This window comes from Talpa occidentalis, unplaced genomic scaffold, assembly GCF_014898055.3.
Source record: "Talpa occidentalis isolate TD23 unplaced genomic scaffold, MPIMG_talOcc4v2.1 talOcc4.2, whole genome shotgun sequence".
In the NCBI taxonomy this organism is placed as follows: domain Eukaryota; kingdom Metazoa; phylum Chordata; class Mammalia; order Eulipotyphla; family Talpidae; genus Talpa; species Talpa occidentalis.
Genome location: NW_023602073.1, coordinates 52,289,415 through 52,306,859, shown reverse-complemented (window position 1 = coordinate 52,306,859; position 17,445 = coordinate 52,289,415). Strand labels below are relative to the sequence as shown.

Below are 17,445 nucleotides of genomic sequence, written 5' to 3'. Positions count from 1 at the left end.
TAAAAACATCAATAAATTATTCAATTTATTAAAAGTAATGAGCCAGTAATTAGTAACCTGCAACAAAAAAGAATTTGAAGAATATGTTCTTTATTGTCCAGCAGGAAATGCAGTTCCAAATAAATATGCTGAAAAAAATTTTATTTAAAAAACAAGAAAGTGGGCCTCCCTGGTGGCGCAGCGGTTGAGCGCTGGGTTGCGAAGCTGCCCACGGCCTCTGCAGCGCCGGTTAAATCCCCGGCTGCCCCCCGGCCACCTGAGGAGGGTCCCACATGGCGCGCAGACCTCTCCTGCCACCCGCTGCTCCCCTCAGCAGTGTACTTCGGTCCTTCTGCCTGCTCTGCTCCCCACTCTGGCTCTGGTGAATTCTCTCACCCTCCCGCGCTTCTGACTGTACCCAGTGCATGTATAAACAAACAAACAAACAAATAAATAAAACATGCCTCTATAAAAAAAATAAACAAGAAAGTGATAAGCTGAGAAAAATTTAAAAAGCAGGTAATGTTTTGGGGTAATAAACTTTAATTTTTGAATTATTTTTCTACTGAACAAACAGCATGCAACTTCACAGAAAACACATCCTTTATTAATGATAAAATACCAAGTCAAATATAATACATTTCCTAGATAATTATGTGACTTTGCATCTAATAATCTCTGTAATGCCAAAGGTTGTCCGGAGCCTCCTGGAGCATGCGCCATGTTGCACATGTGCTCGATGAATTAGGTTTCGATTTACTGTTTCGCCTTCAGAGAAACCCCTGCGTTCTCCTGTAAATCACGCGAGACTGAGAGGTATGATGGGAGGAGCGACCGGGGTATAAGAAGGGAACCACGAAAGAGAGAGAAGGACTGCGAGGAGACTGTAAGAAGGAGATACGGCAAGGGGTACTGCGAGAGGAGCAGAGAGAAGGCCAGGGAAGTAAGAAAGACAGGGAAAGGAAAACATGTAAAAGTAAGAAAAGGATAAAGGAAAAATAAAGAAGCAAACGCTAGCGTCAAGTTGTCTCAAGCCCCTCATTTCAATCCTCAGCCCTTCTCTTTTTGTGCCTCCGAATCCTGCGGGTCAGGACAAAAGGTGAGACTGAAAAGTCATGACACCCAACTCTCTACCCATTTATAAGTTTTTAATAGTTTTTCTTTTTTTTTTTTTAATAGAGGCATGTTTACTTGTTTGTTTGTTTGTTTGTTTGTTTTGTTTATACAAGCACTGGGTACAGTCAGAAGCGCGGGAGGGTGAGAGAATTCACCAGAGCCAGAGCGGGGAGCAGAGCAGGCAGAAGGACCAAAGTACACTGCTGAGGGGAGCAGCGGGCGGCAGGAGAGGTCTGCGCGCCATGTGGGACCCTCCTCTGGTGGCCGGGGAGCAGCCAGGGATCGAACCGGCGCTGCAGAGGTTGTGGGCAGCTTCACAACCCAGCGCTCAACCGCTGCGCCACTGGGGAGGCCTTAATAGTTTTTCTTAACAAGAGAACGAAATTTTCATTGATAATAGTTGAGGGAACTAATAACTGTTAAAAAAAAAAAAAAAGTCACTACATCATACCATAGGATCCAGAAGAAAAGCATCATGACCAGGAGAGCCGCGTGTCCTCAGCTGTGACTGGAGTGTCCCTCCAGGGCTCATCCTGACACTGTGCAGGGGCCAAGGGACACGCTCCTAGGGTCCAGCTCCAGCTCACCCAGGAGGCCATGTAGAGGATGTGGGCCAGGAAGCTACATATGGGTCATAGGAGAGTCCACACCTGTGACTACTCAGCTCCACACACACCATTTATACACTTTGAACACCCACACAACCCACTGTCTGTTTCCCCAGAATGAGGAGACAAGCAGCCCACATCTTCATAGCTAACATGGCTCTGTTACTTATTTCTCAAATTCAGTCACATTCCCTTTATTCTGTTACTGAAAAACTCTATTATAAGCATTAGCTCCAACTACTTGTATAAATGCATAAAAAGGACACCCAAAGTAAATAAAAAATAATGCATATGACAGGAAGAGAAAATGTTAAAATTATTAGAATCCTTGTTTTTTGTCCTGGGTTGCACACCATTATTATATCTGACTCTTCCCCCACTCCCCCTTCTCCTTCTCATCCTCCCACCACATCAGTGTCCCCTGGGGGAGGATCACACCTTCCTCCCTGCAGGTCTGAGGCTAAGTATTCCCCTTCCTCTGGCAGCTGTGGTTCCCGTGACCCTTTGCCAGAGGACGTGGAAGGACCGAGTCAGCACAGGGACACCTGGAGCTCAGGTCACAACTCCCCAAGTCACCCTGAGAGTGAAAGGCTCTTCTTCATTCTCATCTTAATTCAGGGAGCAGTTCTCTCCTTCCAACAGTTGTTGACACATAAGGGGATCCCAAGTGCTTCTCCTAAATTCTGTACATTAAGACACCACAAATTTTTTTACAAATAACAAAGATTTTATGAGGCTTGAAAATGTATGTGTATGTCTTCCACTCTGGAATAGGAAGCATGCAAGTAGAATATTAGGTTCCATTTTAAGTCCATCATCCACCATTTCCCTGAAAGTGTGGATGGCCAGTTGTTCTGCTCAGATAGTCCAGATCCCTGAAAATGAATGAGGACCCTCCTTCACACTCTGTGTCCCTCGGCATAAATTCCAGTTGGATAAAGTAAACTCCAATTAACTTAGACAATAATTCAGAGCTCATTCCCTTTCTTAACCAAATAGGATGAAAATCCCATGAAAAATTCTGTTTAACAATGAAAAATTATTTCCGTGGAAAAGTTCATCCTACCCCAAACCAGTTCAAAGTAAAGCAATTTTCTCCTCTGTGGCCTCAGTACAAGGCCTGACCTGATTCTTCTCTCAGCCACGGCCCAGGAATCTGCACCCAGAGCAGGAGGACAAGACTCCAGCATCCGGAACTCACTAACAGGTTTGTCCACAGGGAACCTGCAGCCCCAAGAAGAGCCCAGAGAAGGACTGGGCAGGGAGGGGCCTCATGGGGACACAGGGGTGCAGGGGAGGAGGAGGGCTTCAGGCCCTGGGGGAGCCCCATCCACACCAGAGCCTAACGGGATCCCCTCCCATGGGGGACTCACAGGCTCCTCCAGAGAAGGAGGATTGTTCATGGGCACAGAGGGCTTCTGGGGCCCATCCTCCAGCGGGCACAGGGTCATGGAAACGCCTCCTAAATAACAGGTGAAGTATGGAAAGAGTGTCCCAGAGAAGGACTCAGGAGGGAAGGAGAAGATGTGGGAGCCATCAGTCATGTCATAGAAGGAGACATCCCCGTGATCATAGTCCAGGAAAACCCCCATCCTGTGGGGAAACTGCCTAAGGAGTAGTGGAGTAGGAGGGTCAGTACAGGCTAAAAAATACCCATACATGCCCACAGCCCAGAACCCATTCTGGAGGGAAACATTGCTTATATATCTCCTGTCAGCATCTTTCCTGCAGACTCCCAGGTTCCACCAGCTTGACTTACGATCTCCATTCCTGATCTCTACTTCCCAGTAACAGCGCCCTGATGTGATGCCCTCAAAACCCAACACACTGACTTCACTATAACAGGTCAGACTCTTATTGTCATATAGACGGACATTTGCAGGACAGGTAGAACCTGGATCCAGAGTGACAGACCCTGTAAAGAGAGGGACCCATTATACCAGACCCTCACCCCACCCCATAACAAGGGCACACACTCCTCACAAAGCAAGAGAAGGAACCACAGGTCTTATTAGCGGTCAGATATGTCACAGGACCCGAGGGGAACAAGTCTGGAGTCCAAGGACGAAGGACCCCCTTCAGCACCCATGACCAGTCACCCCCCAGCCCAGCTGTATGACATCACAGCTGCACCCACCCCACACCTATGGAGGTTTCAGAGTCTGTACCCACACAGAGAACAGAAGGAAAGGCCAGAAGCTGAGCAGCCCCAGAGAGAACAGAGTCACTCACAGGCCTGGAACTGCTCCTTCCGCCAATCTGCAAGAGACACGTGTCATGACGTGAGGGACTATAGATGCTGACCACCAGGGTCCACACCTAGTTTTCTACATGACAGTGAGGCAAAATTTACAAGGGAAAATGTTTGCAAATATTTAGTTAATGCATTTATCTTCTTGATTCACAAACACACACATACACAACCGATATGCTGGAACTTTCCACACAAATTTGGCTATAAAACTTAAAACCCAGGGATTGAAAGACTGAGTACCAACTAAACAGAAAGGTCTTTACCCAGATATGATCATTAAATTGTGCTTTTCAATTCGTCCACCACAGACCATCCTGGAAATTAGTATTCTAAGGACTGCATGTACTTGTAAGGAGCTCATTCACTGAATATGTAGGTTGTCTTTGAGCTGCTTTTAATCAGTGGGTATTTCTGCTATATTCCTCTGAGTAAATTTTTTCTGAGAGTCCAAAAATAAATAAATAAATAAATTTACTTGTTTTCACAAAGACTTTATGTAACATAAAACGATAATACACTACACGATAGCTCTTGCAATCTACAAAAAATGAAGGAGTAGAGGAAAACAAGAACAAAAAAAGGGGCAGAAGGACCAAAGGAGAAAACAAAAGTGGCATTTAATTTTCGAGACTAAGCACATTAACTATTGTTTATGAACTGACTGCATTAGACAGTTAATTGTTATGGCAAACTGTTAAGTGAGAAATTATTATTAATTTTGTGAATAATATGAAGACACACATGTGTCCATCTGTAAGCCTGTTAATATGAAAATGTTGATTCTAGTGTATTAATGGTGTGTGGGGGGACATGCCAAAAAAAAGTTATGTTAAAATACGTGAGACATAAAATCAGCAGAGATTTGAAAAATGGTAAAATAAGACTCTGTGATCCTCAGTGTGTGGAAATGAGTCTCCAGGAGAACCAGGGAGACTCTCAGGAGTCTCCTCACACCCCTGGTCCCAGGCCCCTCCCTCACAGGCTCCCTTTCTGTGTCTCAGGATCTGTGTCAGGACCATAAACAAACCCCTGAGCAGGGAAAGGGTGTGTGACTCAGGCTCATGAGACTCAGATCTCCCTTCACCAGCATCTCTGACCTTCCCTGCAGGACCCGGCGCAGATCCCGTCCTGGTGGTGCTGGGTTGGGTAAGGGGAGATAGTCATTATCAAAGGCAACTCAATTAGATGGTTGCCTCAAAAATGTTGTTAAAAATGTAAGTTCTTCTAAAATACTTCAATAAGGGGTCAAATAGCACCTTATACTTTGTGACAAGCCTTGCACAGTCTCTGCTCTTTCCACATTCAAACAAGGTGATTGTGACCTATGGCCTCCCTTCAGTCCCTCTTATCCGGTTGTTACAGGGTGACCCCAATATAAAATGGGTTGTCTGACTGTGGGTCGTCACCTGTGCCCTTAAAAGGGACATATTAATGTTTCACTACAGGCATACACAAAAGTTTAATAAAAGATTTATTTACAAAGGAAAGGAAAATGAAGAAACAAATAACTCAGGGAGAAAAACAGGGAGACAAATTTGTGAATGCATCTTACCCGTTCTGCTGACCTGGAATCCCAATGACCCGCTAGTTGCTGACTAAATGCCATGTGCTGTCAGGCCAAAAGAGCTATCCGAGCTCACATGGCTGGTTATATACCCAGCGTGGCTGCTTAACATGGCTGTTTAACTCCACCCTCAGGTCCCAGCCACCCTCCCTTTGGTAATGATGGGATCTGTAGTTCCCAGTGTCTTGATGGCTCTGGTCTGGAGTGGGGTTGGAGTCCACAAAGCCTGTATGGAGTTTGCTCAGGACATCCTTTCCCCCGAACACATCCAAACCTCTAGTAGGCACTTCTCCCACATGCCCCTTTACTTACTTCCCATTGCTCTCCTCCATCTGGATTTTTCTTTCCTGATATTCTCCCCACCCTTTCTCTTGGAAAGGATTATGAACAGTCTAAGTTCCTCCTTTTCTAGTCCATATACCTTAACTCTTAAAAAAATGAACAATGACCTGCAAATGGAGGATTCTCCTCAAATGGAATGGGATGGTTCTGAAAAATCATATCTTACATTTTTACCTAATTATTCTCTCTCTCACACACATACACAATTTTGCATATAATATCAGGTTTTCTTTATTTTTTTTAATAGAGGCATGTTTTATTTATTTTTTTATTTGTTTGTTTGTTTTTTTGTTCATACATGCACTGGGTACAGTCAGAAGCGCGGGAGGGTGAGAGAATTCACCAGAGCCAGAGCGGAGAGCAGAATAGGCAGATTGACGAAGTACACTGCTGAGGGGAGCAGCGGGCAGGAGAGGTCTGCGCGCCATGTGGGACCCTCCTCTGGTGGCCGGGAGCAGCCGGGGATCGATCCGGCGCCACTGAGGCCGCGGGCAGCTTCGCAACCCAGCGCTCAACCGCTGCGCCACCGGGGAGGCCCAATATCAGGTTTTCTAAAGCTACTAAATCCTCAGCAACCAAAAAGGCTCAGAGCAAATACCAAGCTTGGGCATGGACCAGAGCATGAAGATACAGAGAACCAAGAAGAAGGAGGAAAACCTAGATACAAAATAGGATGGAAATTGTGGATCCAGAAGGTTCCATAACCACGGACCCTCTTAGCAAGACCTGATTCCTAAGCAGGAAGCAGAATTTCTGCAATTTTCCAGAGATTAACAATTACTGATCTACACTGTTGTCCCTCCTACAGCTTCTCTTCAAACTGACGTCTCCACTGTCCTCACCCACAGGAAGGACTAGTTGACAATGGTCAGAGGGTATCCTCACCCCCAATGACCTTCAGGGAGGACAGGGCAGATGGAGGCAAGTCTGTGCTCACAGGGGGGCCTGCAGTTCTCAGACGGAGGCTACAGAGTGAGAGGAGACCAGGGACCCTAATCTTTCCAGGAGGGCAGAAGAGAGTCTTATAGGTGGTCCCAGGACCCTCAGAGCCACTCACCTGCATACAGTTGGGCCTTCCTCCAGGCTGAAAGGGAACACACAGGTAAGACAGCACAACCACATGCTCATGTGATCTACAGGCCCTGGGCGCCCCCTGTTCTGAAGGTGAGACTCTCTGGGGGTGAAGGGGAGAGGCTGAGAGGTCATGACCCCCTGCCATGTGCAGACAGCAGCGGGGGTGGGAAATCGCTGGCTCAGGTCAGGAGTCTGCAGGACAGACTGACCCAGCCCTGTCTGCTGCTGCTGTGAGGCTTTGGCAAGTCACTGAGCAGCTCTGGAATGAGACCCAGGATGCACAAGACTCTGGGTTCACCACCTCACCAGGATCCCACAACTTTGAAGAGAAACAGCACCCAGATCTATGGGAACCCATGGATCAGGGTCCTGCCCCCCACCAGTTCCCTCTTACAGCCCAGGAAAAGGGTCCACATGTCTGTGCTTACACAGACAAGGGGAGAGACACTTGTGAACAGAAGGGACAAGAGATCCAAGAGCCCTGGAGCATCACTCACCAGCCAGGTAAGCTGCCTTCCTCTGTTCTGAAAGACAACACAGGAAAAAGGTGAGCTAAGAACCAGAATGTCTCCTATGAAGGGGGCACAGAGAGTTCAGTAGGGAGAGCAGAGCTTACCTAGAATTGCCTGGAGTTCATCTGTAACAGTGAACAAAAAAAAGCATAAACCATATCCCTAAGAAGAAAATATGTGAGCCCAGAGAACCCACAAAAAAGAATCTTTGTGTGTCCTAGAAGTTTTAACTGGAGACCCAATTAGCTACAATCTCTACAATCTCTCTAGGGCTCCTCAGTCACCTGCTCTGATGTCCCTGGGCCCTGTCTCAGTTATAGGCTTGTTGCTCTCAGCACCCACTCACCATCCTGACTCCATCCTGCCTTACCTGTGTCCTTAAGGGCCTCCTCCTTGGTCTGTCTGTCCTCCTCCTTAGCCTGGCCCAGATTCCTCTGTTCCTGCAGCTCCCGCATCTGTGTGGAATGTTCTCTCTGGGTGTAGCAGGCTGCCCCCAGGAGCAGGAGCAGCAGCAAGGGCAGGCTCACCAGGAAAGCCGGCTTCCAGGGAGAGGCCCGGGGGAAGAAGGGCTCTGCAGACAGAGACCCCACAGAGACCCCATCAGGACACAGCCCAGGACAGCACACCTGGGGGCGCCAGCCCCACTCTTGACCCTGCAGGGAGCATGAGTGGGGAGCAGGTCTGACCTGGGATGACAATGGCCATGGCCTTCTCCTGGCCCAGGACAGGGTTGAGGATGGAGCAGGTCACACTCCCCACAGAGCTGTCTCTCACCACCAGAGCAGCCTCCACGCTGAACAGCCCCTCAGTGTCCTGGGCCTGGACCTTGGAGAACTCCCAGAACTGCTCCCCCCGGGAATGTGTCCACTGCACCTGGGGCTCCGGGAACCAGCCTGAGGCCATGCACACCACATGCACTCCGTCTTCCTCTGGCCCTGTGATGTGCACTTGGGGGGCAGAGCCAACACCTGTGGAGGGAGATGAAAGCCAGGTGGGGGAGGGATCTCCTGTGCACACCTCCAGGGGAGGCTGTTAAGGTACATTCTGGGGGGATGGTGGAGACCCCAGCCCTGGGGGAGCAAGATGATGACCATAATTTGTTTATCTATAACTTTCTATTATTTTTATATATATAGACACATGTTCAAATCAATGTAGAATTATTTTCTTGTTAGATGAGTCCAACTTATAATCCATAAACAGCTGTGTTTTGTAATTTCCACCATAGTGCAGCTTCTCCTTCTAGTCCATTCTTTCTGGGTGATTCAACAAAATCTCCCATTTGTCAACCCCAGTCTCCAAGGTCCTCTCACTGTGTCCCTTCAGCACAGGTTACTCCTGGCCTCATCTTGAAACCATCTCCATCTGCAGTTGGTTACTTCCCTCTGAGGTTGGTTTGTTCTACCTTGGCCTCCTACTTATCTCCTCTACTGACTTTTCTCCCTGCACCTGCTCCTTGAAGGCAGCACAGTCCCAGCCTTTCCAGCTGAAGCTGTCCTCCCTCAGCCAGTAGCCAGTGACCACCATTCATGTGAAAAAACCCAGCTGAGGTCTACATGGTGACCTCTTCATCTCACCAAAAGGTATAGGAGCAAGATCAAAGTTAGCTGAGATCCCCATATTAAATACAAGGCCATTACTATAGGCCACTGAGATTTTTGTCTGTGGTTTTTTGTTGCACAGCATCATTATGATGATAGGTAACTGACACACATTATTAATGTTTCTAAAATTGAATAACAAACAGACCCTACGAAAGCTTGGAAAGCTCTGCAATCCCTCTTCTAACTTAACTCTGTGACCCAATTCTCCTCATTCAATTGGGTTTTATTTCTAAACCTCACTGATTTCTAAACCTCACCTCCTGTCCACCCACTAACACTGTGTGAAACCAGCCCTCCTCTCCATCCCGTAACCACAATCCATGCCTCCAGATATTGTCCCCTTCCTTCTCCTCCCCACTACTGCCAGAGTCAACATCTGTTGTGCTGAAAATCATCAACGGCTACATAAACACCACAAAATGTGCACCAAGACTCCTCTATCTGTGACTCACTCCTCCCCAACCCTCTTCTTCTGTACCACTTACACTTTTTACCACCTGTGCCCTCAAACCCAGCATTCCAAACCCAAGAATTTAACAGCTGTCATCTACAATCACCAGGCTCTGTGGACTCCATCATGCTTTCTTCATATGCTCTGAGGGGCTTTATGGAGCCCTGCTGGATAAAATAACAGCCCAACTCAAATATCTACATACATCATATGGAGGTATTTTTTTTTCCCCCAGAGAATCACTGTCATTTTTTTTAATAAATTTTATTTTTATATTCCCCAGACAATTGTAACCCCCTTAGGGTTAGTTTTTTATGATTACCTTTGGTAGCATTAATCAGTCCCCCTCGATCTCTCCACCATGTACCCACAACATCTTTTCATGACAGAATTGTCACCTCACAACATCCTGCTCCTCACTCTCCCATGAGCCATGAGGAATCCATGTGAGCAGACCACACACCAAACACACGCTCCCCCCAGGTCATTCACACGGGCTGTGCCTCCACATAGAAATTCCCTCCCCTGAAATGTACAACACGCCTATAGCCAACATTGCTGTGTGATATGTAGGGAAGTTGTTAAATGACAAACTCCAAAGAATTTTTTTTTCACAATAAGGAAATTTTCCATTTTTTTTGCTTCTTTTTCTTTTCTTTTATTAAACCTATAATAGCAGACAGATTTGATTTAACCGATTGTGGATATCACTTCACTATATATATATAAATCAGTCATTATGCTGTATGCCTCACATTACATATGGTACATATTAATTATTTATCTGTCTATAAAACTGAGGAAAAAGGAACACCCATACATCTACTCAGCTTTAATCCCACTTCCCTGCAGTGTTTGATCTCATGGCAACAGCCTGAGCTACTATTTATTACTATAACCTCCCCTAAGCCCCAGCCCCACATTGCTCACCCATCTCCTCTGCTCCATTTAGCTTCCTGTCCTCATCCCTTCTCACTTTGAAACGTCATTTATGCCCTATTTATTTATTACGATTGCTCTCTCTCCCACTACAAATATAAACTCACAGAGTGAAGAACTTTATTAGATTTGCTTTTGTATCCAAGAGTTTAGAACAGGGCCAGACATGTAGTAGGTACCCTGTATATTTACATTTCATAAAACATGAATTAATAAGCCTTTTCTTACTCATAAATGAAATGAAAAACTAAATTGCATTGCCCTTATTTTCTCCCCAATTCCAAAACTCCAGGACTCTGAGATATTTAACATGCCACCAACCTGCCACCTGCAGCTCCAAGCTGGCTTGCTCACGGAAGACTCCGTTGCTGAAGAAGCAGGTGTACAGCCCGTTGTCAGAAGCCTGGACCTTGTGGATGGTCACAGCAGCCTCCCCCTCACTGAGGAATTCCCCCACCAGCGAGGTCCGCCCTGCGTACTGGGCCATCAGCTCCTCATTCCGCTCCTGTTGGTCTTGATAGGTGAACACTGACTCCAAGATATTGGACCGGAACCACCTCAACTCCATGTTCTCTGCACTCATGACTGGGTCCAGGAAGCAGGGCAGTGTGGCATCCTTCCCCAGCACAGCCACAATGGGATCTGAGGGGCCAAGCACACTGAACCTCTCTGTGAACACAGACATGGAAGTTAGAAAGGTTGAGAGACACAGTCATCTCAGGGAACACACACTATCACTGGGGAGGCCTAGGAGGGCTGAGGAAAATTGTATGATGAGAAGAAAGCTGACATGAAAGATTGAGCAGTGAGAATTCTGAATCTGGGAAAGATCTTCCAACCACAACTTGTAGTCTACAAATAATGTCAAAGATGTTCCCTCATTTACAAGTGAACATGATAGCGGGACCTTCCATGAAGAACTCTAACTGCATGGTTCTTACCTTCACCATCATAATCACCAGGAGGGCTTGTAATAGTAAAATGCAGGGACCTTACCCCAGGTAGGCAGATTGGGATGTGTCCAAGAACATGCATTTCAAAAGAGTTCTTGTGGGAGTAAGAAGGTGTTTGAGGAAATTGGTAGCTTCACTGCACAGAGGATCATCAATGTTAATGAGTGAACAGGATACCCAGAGAACACCAGGCTTGCAACAAGACTGGATACTCTTATACAGAAGTCACCAGGAAGACAGCACCAAAAGGGACACAAAGGAGAGTCATGCTTCACTTACTAGAGCTAGGCAGAGAGATACACCTACAGGCTGGGGGTGTGGGGGGAGGCTGCTGCACACACTGGGGGGCTGTCACTCAACCAGGCATGTGACCCTGGGCAGGGAGAGCTGACAGTGAGGGGTTCACAGCTCTGACTGGGCACTCCCAGCTAACAAGGTCCCCAGTGAAGAAGCAAGGCACATAGCTGGATGCATCCTCACTCCCTCCTCAGGACTAGCCCCGCCCTCCTGAAGCTCAGGGACAGTGTGCACAGGGCAGAGTCTCAGGACTGAACTGGGAGAGGTGGGTGTCAGGGGTGCCACAAACATGAGCTCACACACCCCAGCCAGAGCACCTGCACCAAAGGCTGGAAGACTGCAGGCCCCACAGTCTCTGACTCATCATCTCAAGGATCAGGTATCTAGTCCTACATAAGTTACAAATCTAAACACACAACAGAGTCACCTGATGGAAAGTTAGAAGTAGTTCAACTCTCTAAGTTACCACTGCACATGCATTTTTCGAAAATATGAAAATTAAAGCAGCAAAATAAGACCCAGAAACTTGAGGACTCAAGGGAACATGAAATCACAAGACCAGACCAACACTGCAATACGCAACTACAAAGACATGGAAGATCATATCTTGCTATCAAGTAGAGTTCAAATTGCCATAATAAAGAAAGTCAAAGAGATGGAAAAAAAAAAAAAAACACACTCAGAAAAGTGAATTAAAATCACAGATATGGAGGCTGTAAAATAATCAGTAGAGAAGCTACTCACTCCTGGAGAAGCTATTGGAACAGAATAGACCAAATGTAAGATCAAATCAGTGACCTCATGATAATAATGAACAATGGAATGAATTAGAATAAAAAAAGAAAAATGAAGAAAAATGGGAGGAACTAACCAATTTTATGAGGAAAGGCAACATAAGCATAATGGGTATTCCACAATTTGAAGAGAGAGAGACAGGAACAGAGATTCAGTCAAAGAAATAGAGTAAAATTACTATTTACAATAGCTAAGCTTTGGAAACAGCCCGAATGCCCAAAAATAGATGACTGGATCAAGAAGATGTGGTACATATATACCATGGAATATTACTCAGCATTCAAAAAAGATAAACACATGCAATTTGCAGCAACATGGATGGAGCTGGAAGGGATCATGCTCAGCGAAATAAGCCAGGAAGAAAAAGAAAAATACCGGATGGTCTCACTCATAGCAGGAATCTAGAAAACTTAAATAAGGGACCAGGAAAATGAATAACTATAAGAAAGTGAAAATCAAAATCAACAAAAAACTATGAACCAGAGACACTTTTGGGGGGGTGGGTGGAAGGAGGGGAGGGATTGGGGTCAAAATGGGGGGGTTGAAATTGTATGGGCATATAAAAATAAAATTTATTATAAAAAAAATTACATATATACACACACGCATAATGAAATAGTACTCAGATTTTTTAAAGATTTTATTTATGTATGCATAAAGAGCTGGGATGTAAGTCAGAGGTGTGGGGTGAGAGGATTCACCAGAGACAGAGTGGGGAACAAAACAGGCAAACTGATGGAAATACACTGCTGAAGGGAGCAGTGGGCAAGACAGGAGAGGTCTGCTGCACCATGTGGGTAGCTCCCTGACCAGGGATGGAACTTCTGTTGCAGTGGCTGGTGAAGGCTTGATAATGCTGAGACTTAACCCCTTGCACCACCAGGGAGGCCCACAGATATTTTTTTTTTTTTTTAATAAGTAAAATCATGCCATTTAAAACAACATGGATGGATTTTGAAGACATTATGCTAAGTTAAATGAACAAAGGCAAGTGCTGAAGGAGGAGCTCCCAGAGCCCCTAGGCCCCACCCACCAGAGGGAGACACAGGACAGGGACACACTCACCTTGGGAGCCCGCAAAGTGCAGCTGGAGGAGGAGCAGCAGGGAGGGGAGGAGGCAGAGCACAGAGCTGGGGCAGGAGCAGGGCGCCATCTCCTCAGGGCTGGGGAGAGACAGGGCAGGCAGCCAGGCCCACATGGAGGAGCAGGGCAGCCAGGACCTCTGGGCTCAGTGGGGAGCAGGGCTCAGGGACCCCCACCAGCAGGAACAGGGCCCTTCCTGGTGACCCATTAGGCCCTGAGACCAAGGAGGACAGACCTGGCTCCCCTCAGGGCTTCTGAGCTTCTGTGCTGCTAGAGACCATGAGGTTTATTGGAGAAAAACATCCTCCCTTCCCTTCCCACCCCGTGGAACCCACACCCCAGATCCACTCTGCTCAGAACACCAGGCCCCTCCATTCCCAGCACCTGGGCCCGGCATGCAAACTGCCCTCCCCTCCCCATCATCACACCCAGTGACTCCCCAGGACACTGGCAAAGACCCAGGCCCCCAGGAAGGAGAGGCCAGCGCCTGCTTGTGGTCCTGTCCCCCTCAATGTGAGACGGGTCCCTGAGAAGCATCAGGAAACACAACACTGTCCCCAAGGAGTCGGGGTCCCCCCACAGGCCCCTGTCCTGCTCTGTCTGCTTGTTTATCTCACCCAAAGGTCAGTCCCTCCCCCCAGCCCTGATCTGCCAAGGACAAGGACAAGGCCCTGCCCCAAACACAGCAGGAGCTGGGTCAGATCCCCACTGAGGGCTTCGTCCTCGTCCTCTCTAACTCTGGGGTTGTGGGATTTCTGCCTTGGGGTGAGGAACCTGGTGAGACAGAGCAACAGAGAAGGGAAGATGAGACCTGGTCAGAGAAAGCAACTTCAAGCCACCTACTAGCTGGGCTTACGGAGAGGCAGGCAATTGCCCTGGGAGGACAGATTCTGGGGCTGACTCTGAGGTCATCTCTGGACTCAGTCATTCTCTGTGTGTCCATCTTTATCAAATCTCTTAACTTTCTTGCCTCACTTTCCCCAACAGAAAAATGCGACTTATGTCAGCATCTCCCAACCAAGGTTGCAATGAAAATTACATGAATTATTTTTGAAGAGTCACTACCTTTAATTCTAGAACAGGGTCCTGCCTCAGGAGTGTTACAGACACATTATTAAAATAAGTGAAGTGCAATCTTCAATGAGGTTGTGCTGGGTCCTCTTAGAGCTGCACCATTCCCTCTGCCACCTCCCGTCACACCCAAGCCCCATCACCTTCTCAGCCCCTCCTTACAATCAACTGCTCCCCACTTTCTTCTTAAAAGGAACATGTCTTCAAAACTGACATACCTGCTTTGAACTGGTGGGGCTTCTAGGGCTTCCCTTCAAACTTGAGAAGTTTCAGTGTTTTGTTTCCCCAAATCTTCTTACAGAGTTAGCACCTGCTGTTAGTTGCTCAGAAGCCATGCCAGGTGCCAGGGCTGTCTCATGGCTCAGTGAAGATGGTTCCCAGTACAGTAGACAGGAAGAATTTGGCACTCGTTGAGAGGTGTCTGAAAAAGGGTGGAATCCCTGAGATCCTCCTACTTTTCTCTTAAAAACACAATCACCCTTCTCTAGCTCCAAAACTATTTGAAAGTGAAAGCTTGAAATGCAATCCCAGCAGCCTCCACCCTGCCCTCTGGACAGTGAACCCCAGTTATCAGCAGGGAAACAGCAGGATCAGAGGAGCCAGCAGAGGGGAGGGGCAGGCACACTAACCCCTGCAGGCACAGAGGAGGCGCCCACCCAGCACCCACTCTTGAGCACTCACTGTGCTCCAGGCTCCCAGATGCAGAACTAGGGGTGAGTGTGGGGCCCAGTCAGGGCCCCACACTCAGCCCTGTGCAGGGCTCTTCCTGTATCAGAAGGTGACCACCGCAGTGGCCCCATGGAACATTTCATCCCAGATGGCAGAGCCCGTGAGGAGCCCCAAGGGAGTTGATTTTCTTCTCCTCACAGCAGCTGACCCAGGAGCCCCACACAATGGACCCCAGGAGTCAGCACTGGGCACCAGGAGCTACCAGGACCTGGTCTTGCCCACACTGCGTGGACAGGTCCTGCGGTTTGTTCAGATGTTAATGTCACCCGAGACCTGGTCACAGTGACCAGACCCTGTCCCTCCAGGACACGGAGTCACCGGGAAGTCCTGATTCTACGTCTCCAAGGAAACCAGGGAGCCTGGGCCTCCCCTCCCCCCCCCCCGACTTCCTGTGGTTTCCCCTTCTCAGTGAAGGCCGCATGTGTCCCCCAGGTTATCTCTGCCAGGGACTCTGCCAGGTCATCTTCACAGCCCACTCCCCTCACTGTCTACTTCCCATGCACCAAACGTTCAATCCTTGTCCACTGCCAGCACCTATTCTAAGCCACCCACATTTCCTACCTGGCCAATTGCCTGACATTTTCATGGTCTCCCCACCCCAACTCCAGCCTCACTTACACCAGCTGCTTTTTCTTCCAAGTTCATGACACTGTCAAGTCAACTTGTGTCAACTCCTGCCTCATCCTTTCAGGGGATCCCTCTGCTTAAAGGAGGGGGTCCTAGGCCTCCTCTCCCTCTCTGGCCCCCTCTTATTCCTCTCCCTGGGCCCCCTCCTGGCTCAGGTGACTCCTCCAATTCAGGGAGCTCTCCCAGCCTCAGGCCTCCTCACAGTCCCTGATGCTCCTGCTGCCTCTGCTCCCCAAACCCTCACCTTTCAGGCCTCCCCTGAAGTGACCTGCTCAGAGGGGCTTCCCCTGACCTCCCATTCCCCCTTGTGCACCCCACACCTGCTTGTTGGGGTTAAGGGGCCTGTTCTCCATCACAGCCCTAGCAGGTGTCATCTGGGGAACCATGTGGGATCCCCAGGAACAGGCCCTGTGTGTCCTGCTCCATGTCCAGCAAGGAGGGGCCCTCACCAGCCTCAGATACACTCATCTGCAGAGAATACACTGGTGCTGCTCATCTGCCCCTCGGCCTCTTCTACCCAGAAAACCCCTCAGTCCACTGAGAACACGAGATGTCACCTCTGACCTGAGCACCCGCCCCTGATGGACACAGTGTCCACCATGCTCCCATGTCTGTTTTCCACCCCACCAAACATAACTGGGTGACTAATCACATGTCAGTGAGCTGAAACATTCAGGTCAGCACCTGTGTCTGCCCCCCAGACCAGCCCAGGGCTCAGGCTCACCAGGTAGTAACTTCTGCGAGTGTGGTTCTCACCGCACTCCTGCCAGGTTTTCGTGCTCACATCACCCTCTACACACCAGGAATCTGACTCTTTATAGGGTCACAGCCTCACACCAGTAGGACTGTCCTTTCAGGGCTCACTCTCCCTCTCCTGAGGGGCCTGCCTTGTCTGTCTTCACAGAGCCAGACTGACTGACCCTGATGCACAGAAATGCTGGGTTTCTGCTGAAGTCTGATCTGAGATATTAAAACTCAGGATTTCTGTATATTCTTGAACACATCCCACTTTGCCCTCCTTAAAATTTCATTTATGATCATCTCGACTTAGAATCCATCTTGGAATCTCCAACTTAATATGAAAATAAATAAAGAGACAAGGAATAATTCTCTCTTCCATATTTATCCCCTAAAACATCCTCAGTCACTGTCAATAGGGACAATTCTCAAGGCCTAAAGGCATTAAGAGTATTTGATGAAGAAAGAGAGGGAAAAAAATCATTGCATTGAGCACCCAAATGCCAGGAACTGGGCTGCACAGGTGGTGTCTGTGGCCCCTGATTCTCACACCTGCAGACAGAGATGAAGGCGCTTGAGTCCTGCCCTCTGTGTAGTGATATAATCCAGGACTTTCTTGGGGGGAGGGGCTGCAGCTGCAGGATGTGCCCCACCCCCACCCCAGCTCTCAGCAACCCAGCCCCCAGCTCCATACCCCTCAGGGGGAGGG

The 17,445-nt window shown here is 48.2% G+C and overlaps 1 protein-coding gene across 1 annotated transcript; it reads right to left on the bottom strand.

Annotated features, from left to right (window-relative positions):
- Positions 1–1,537: 1,537 nt before the first annotated feature.
- On the bottom strand, positions 1,538–11,712 carry LOC119251382 (butyrophilin-like protein 1). Its single transcript, XM_037518691.2, has 8 exons — positions 10,765–11,712; positions 8,136–8,417; positions 7,820–8,020; positions 7,554–7,574; positions 7,435–7,461; positions 6,921–6,947; positions 3,936–3,962; positions 1,538–2,578 (listed from the first exon to the last, which is right to left on the bottom strand). Exons 1-8 carry the CDS (start codon positions 11,126–11,128, stop codon positions 2,562–2,564), a joined length of 966 nt encoding a protein of 321 aa, XP_037374588.2. The 5' UTR covers positions 11,129–11,712; the 3' UTR covers positions 1,538–2,561.
- Positions 11,713–17,445: the final 5,733 nt, after the last annotated feature.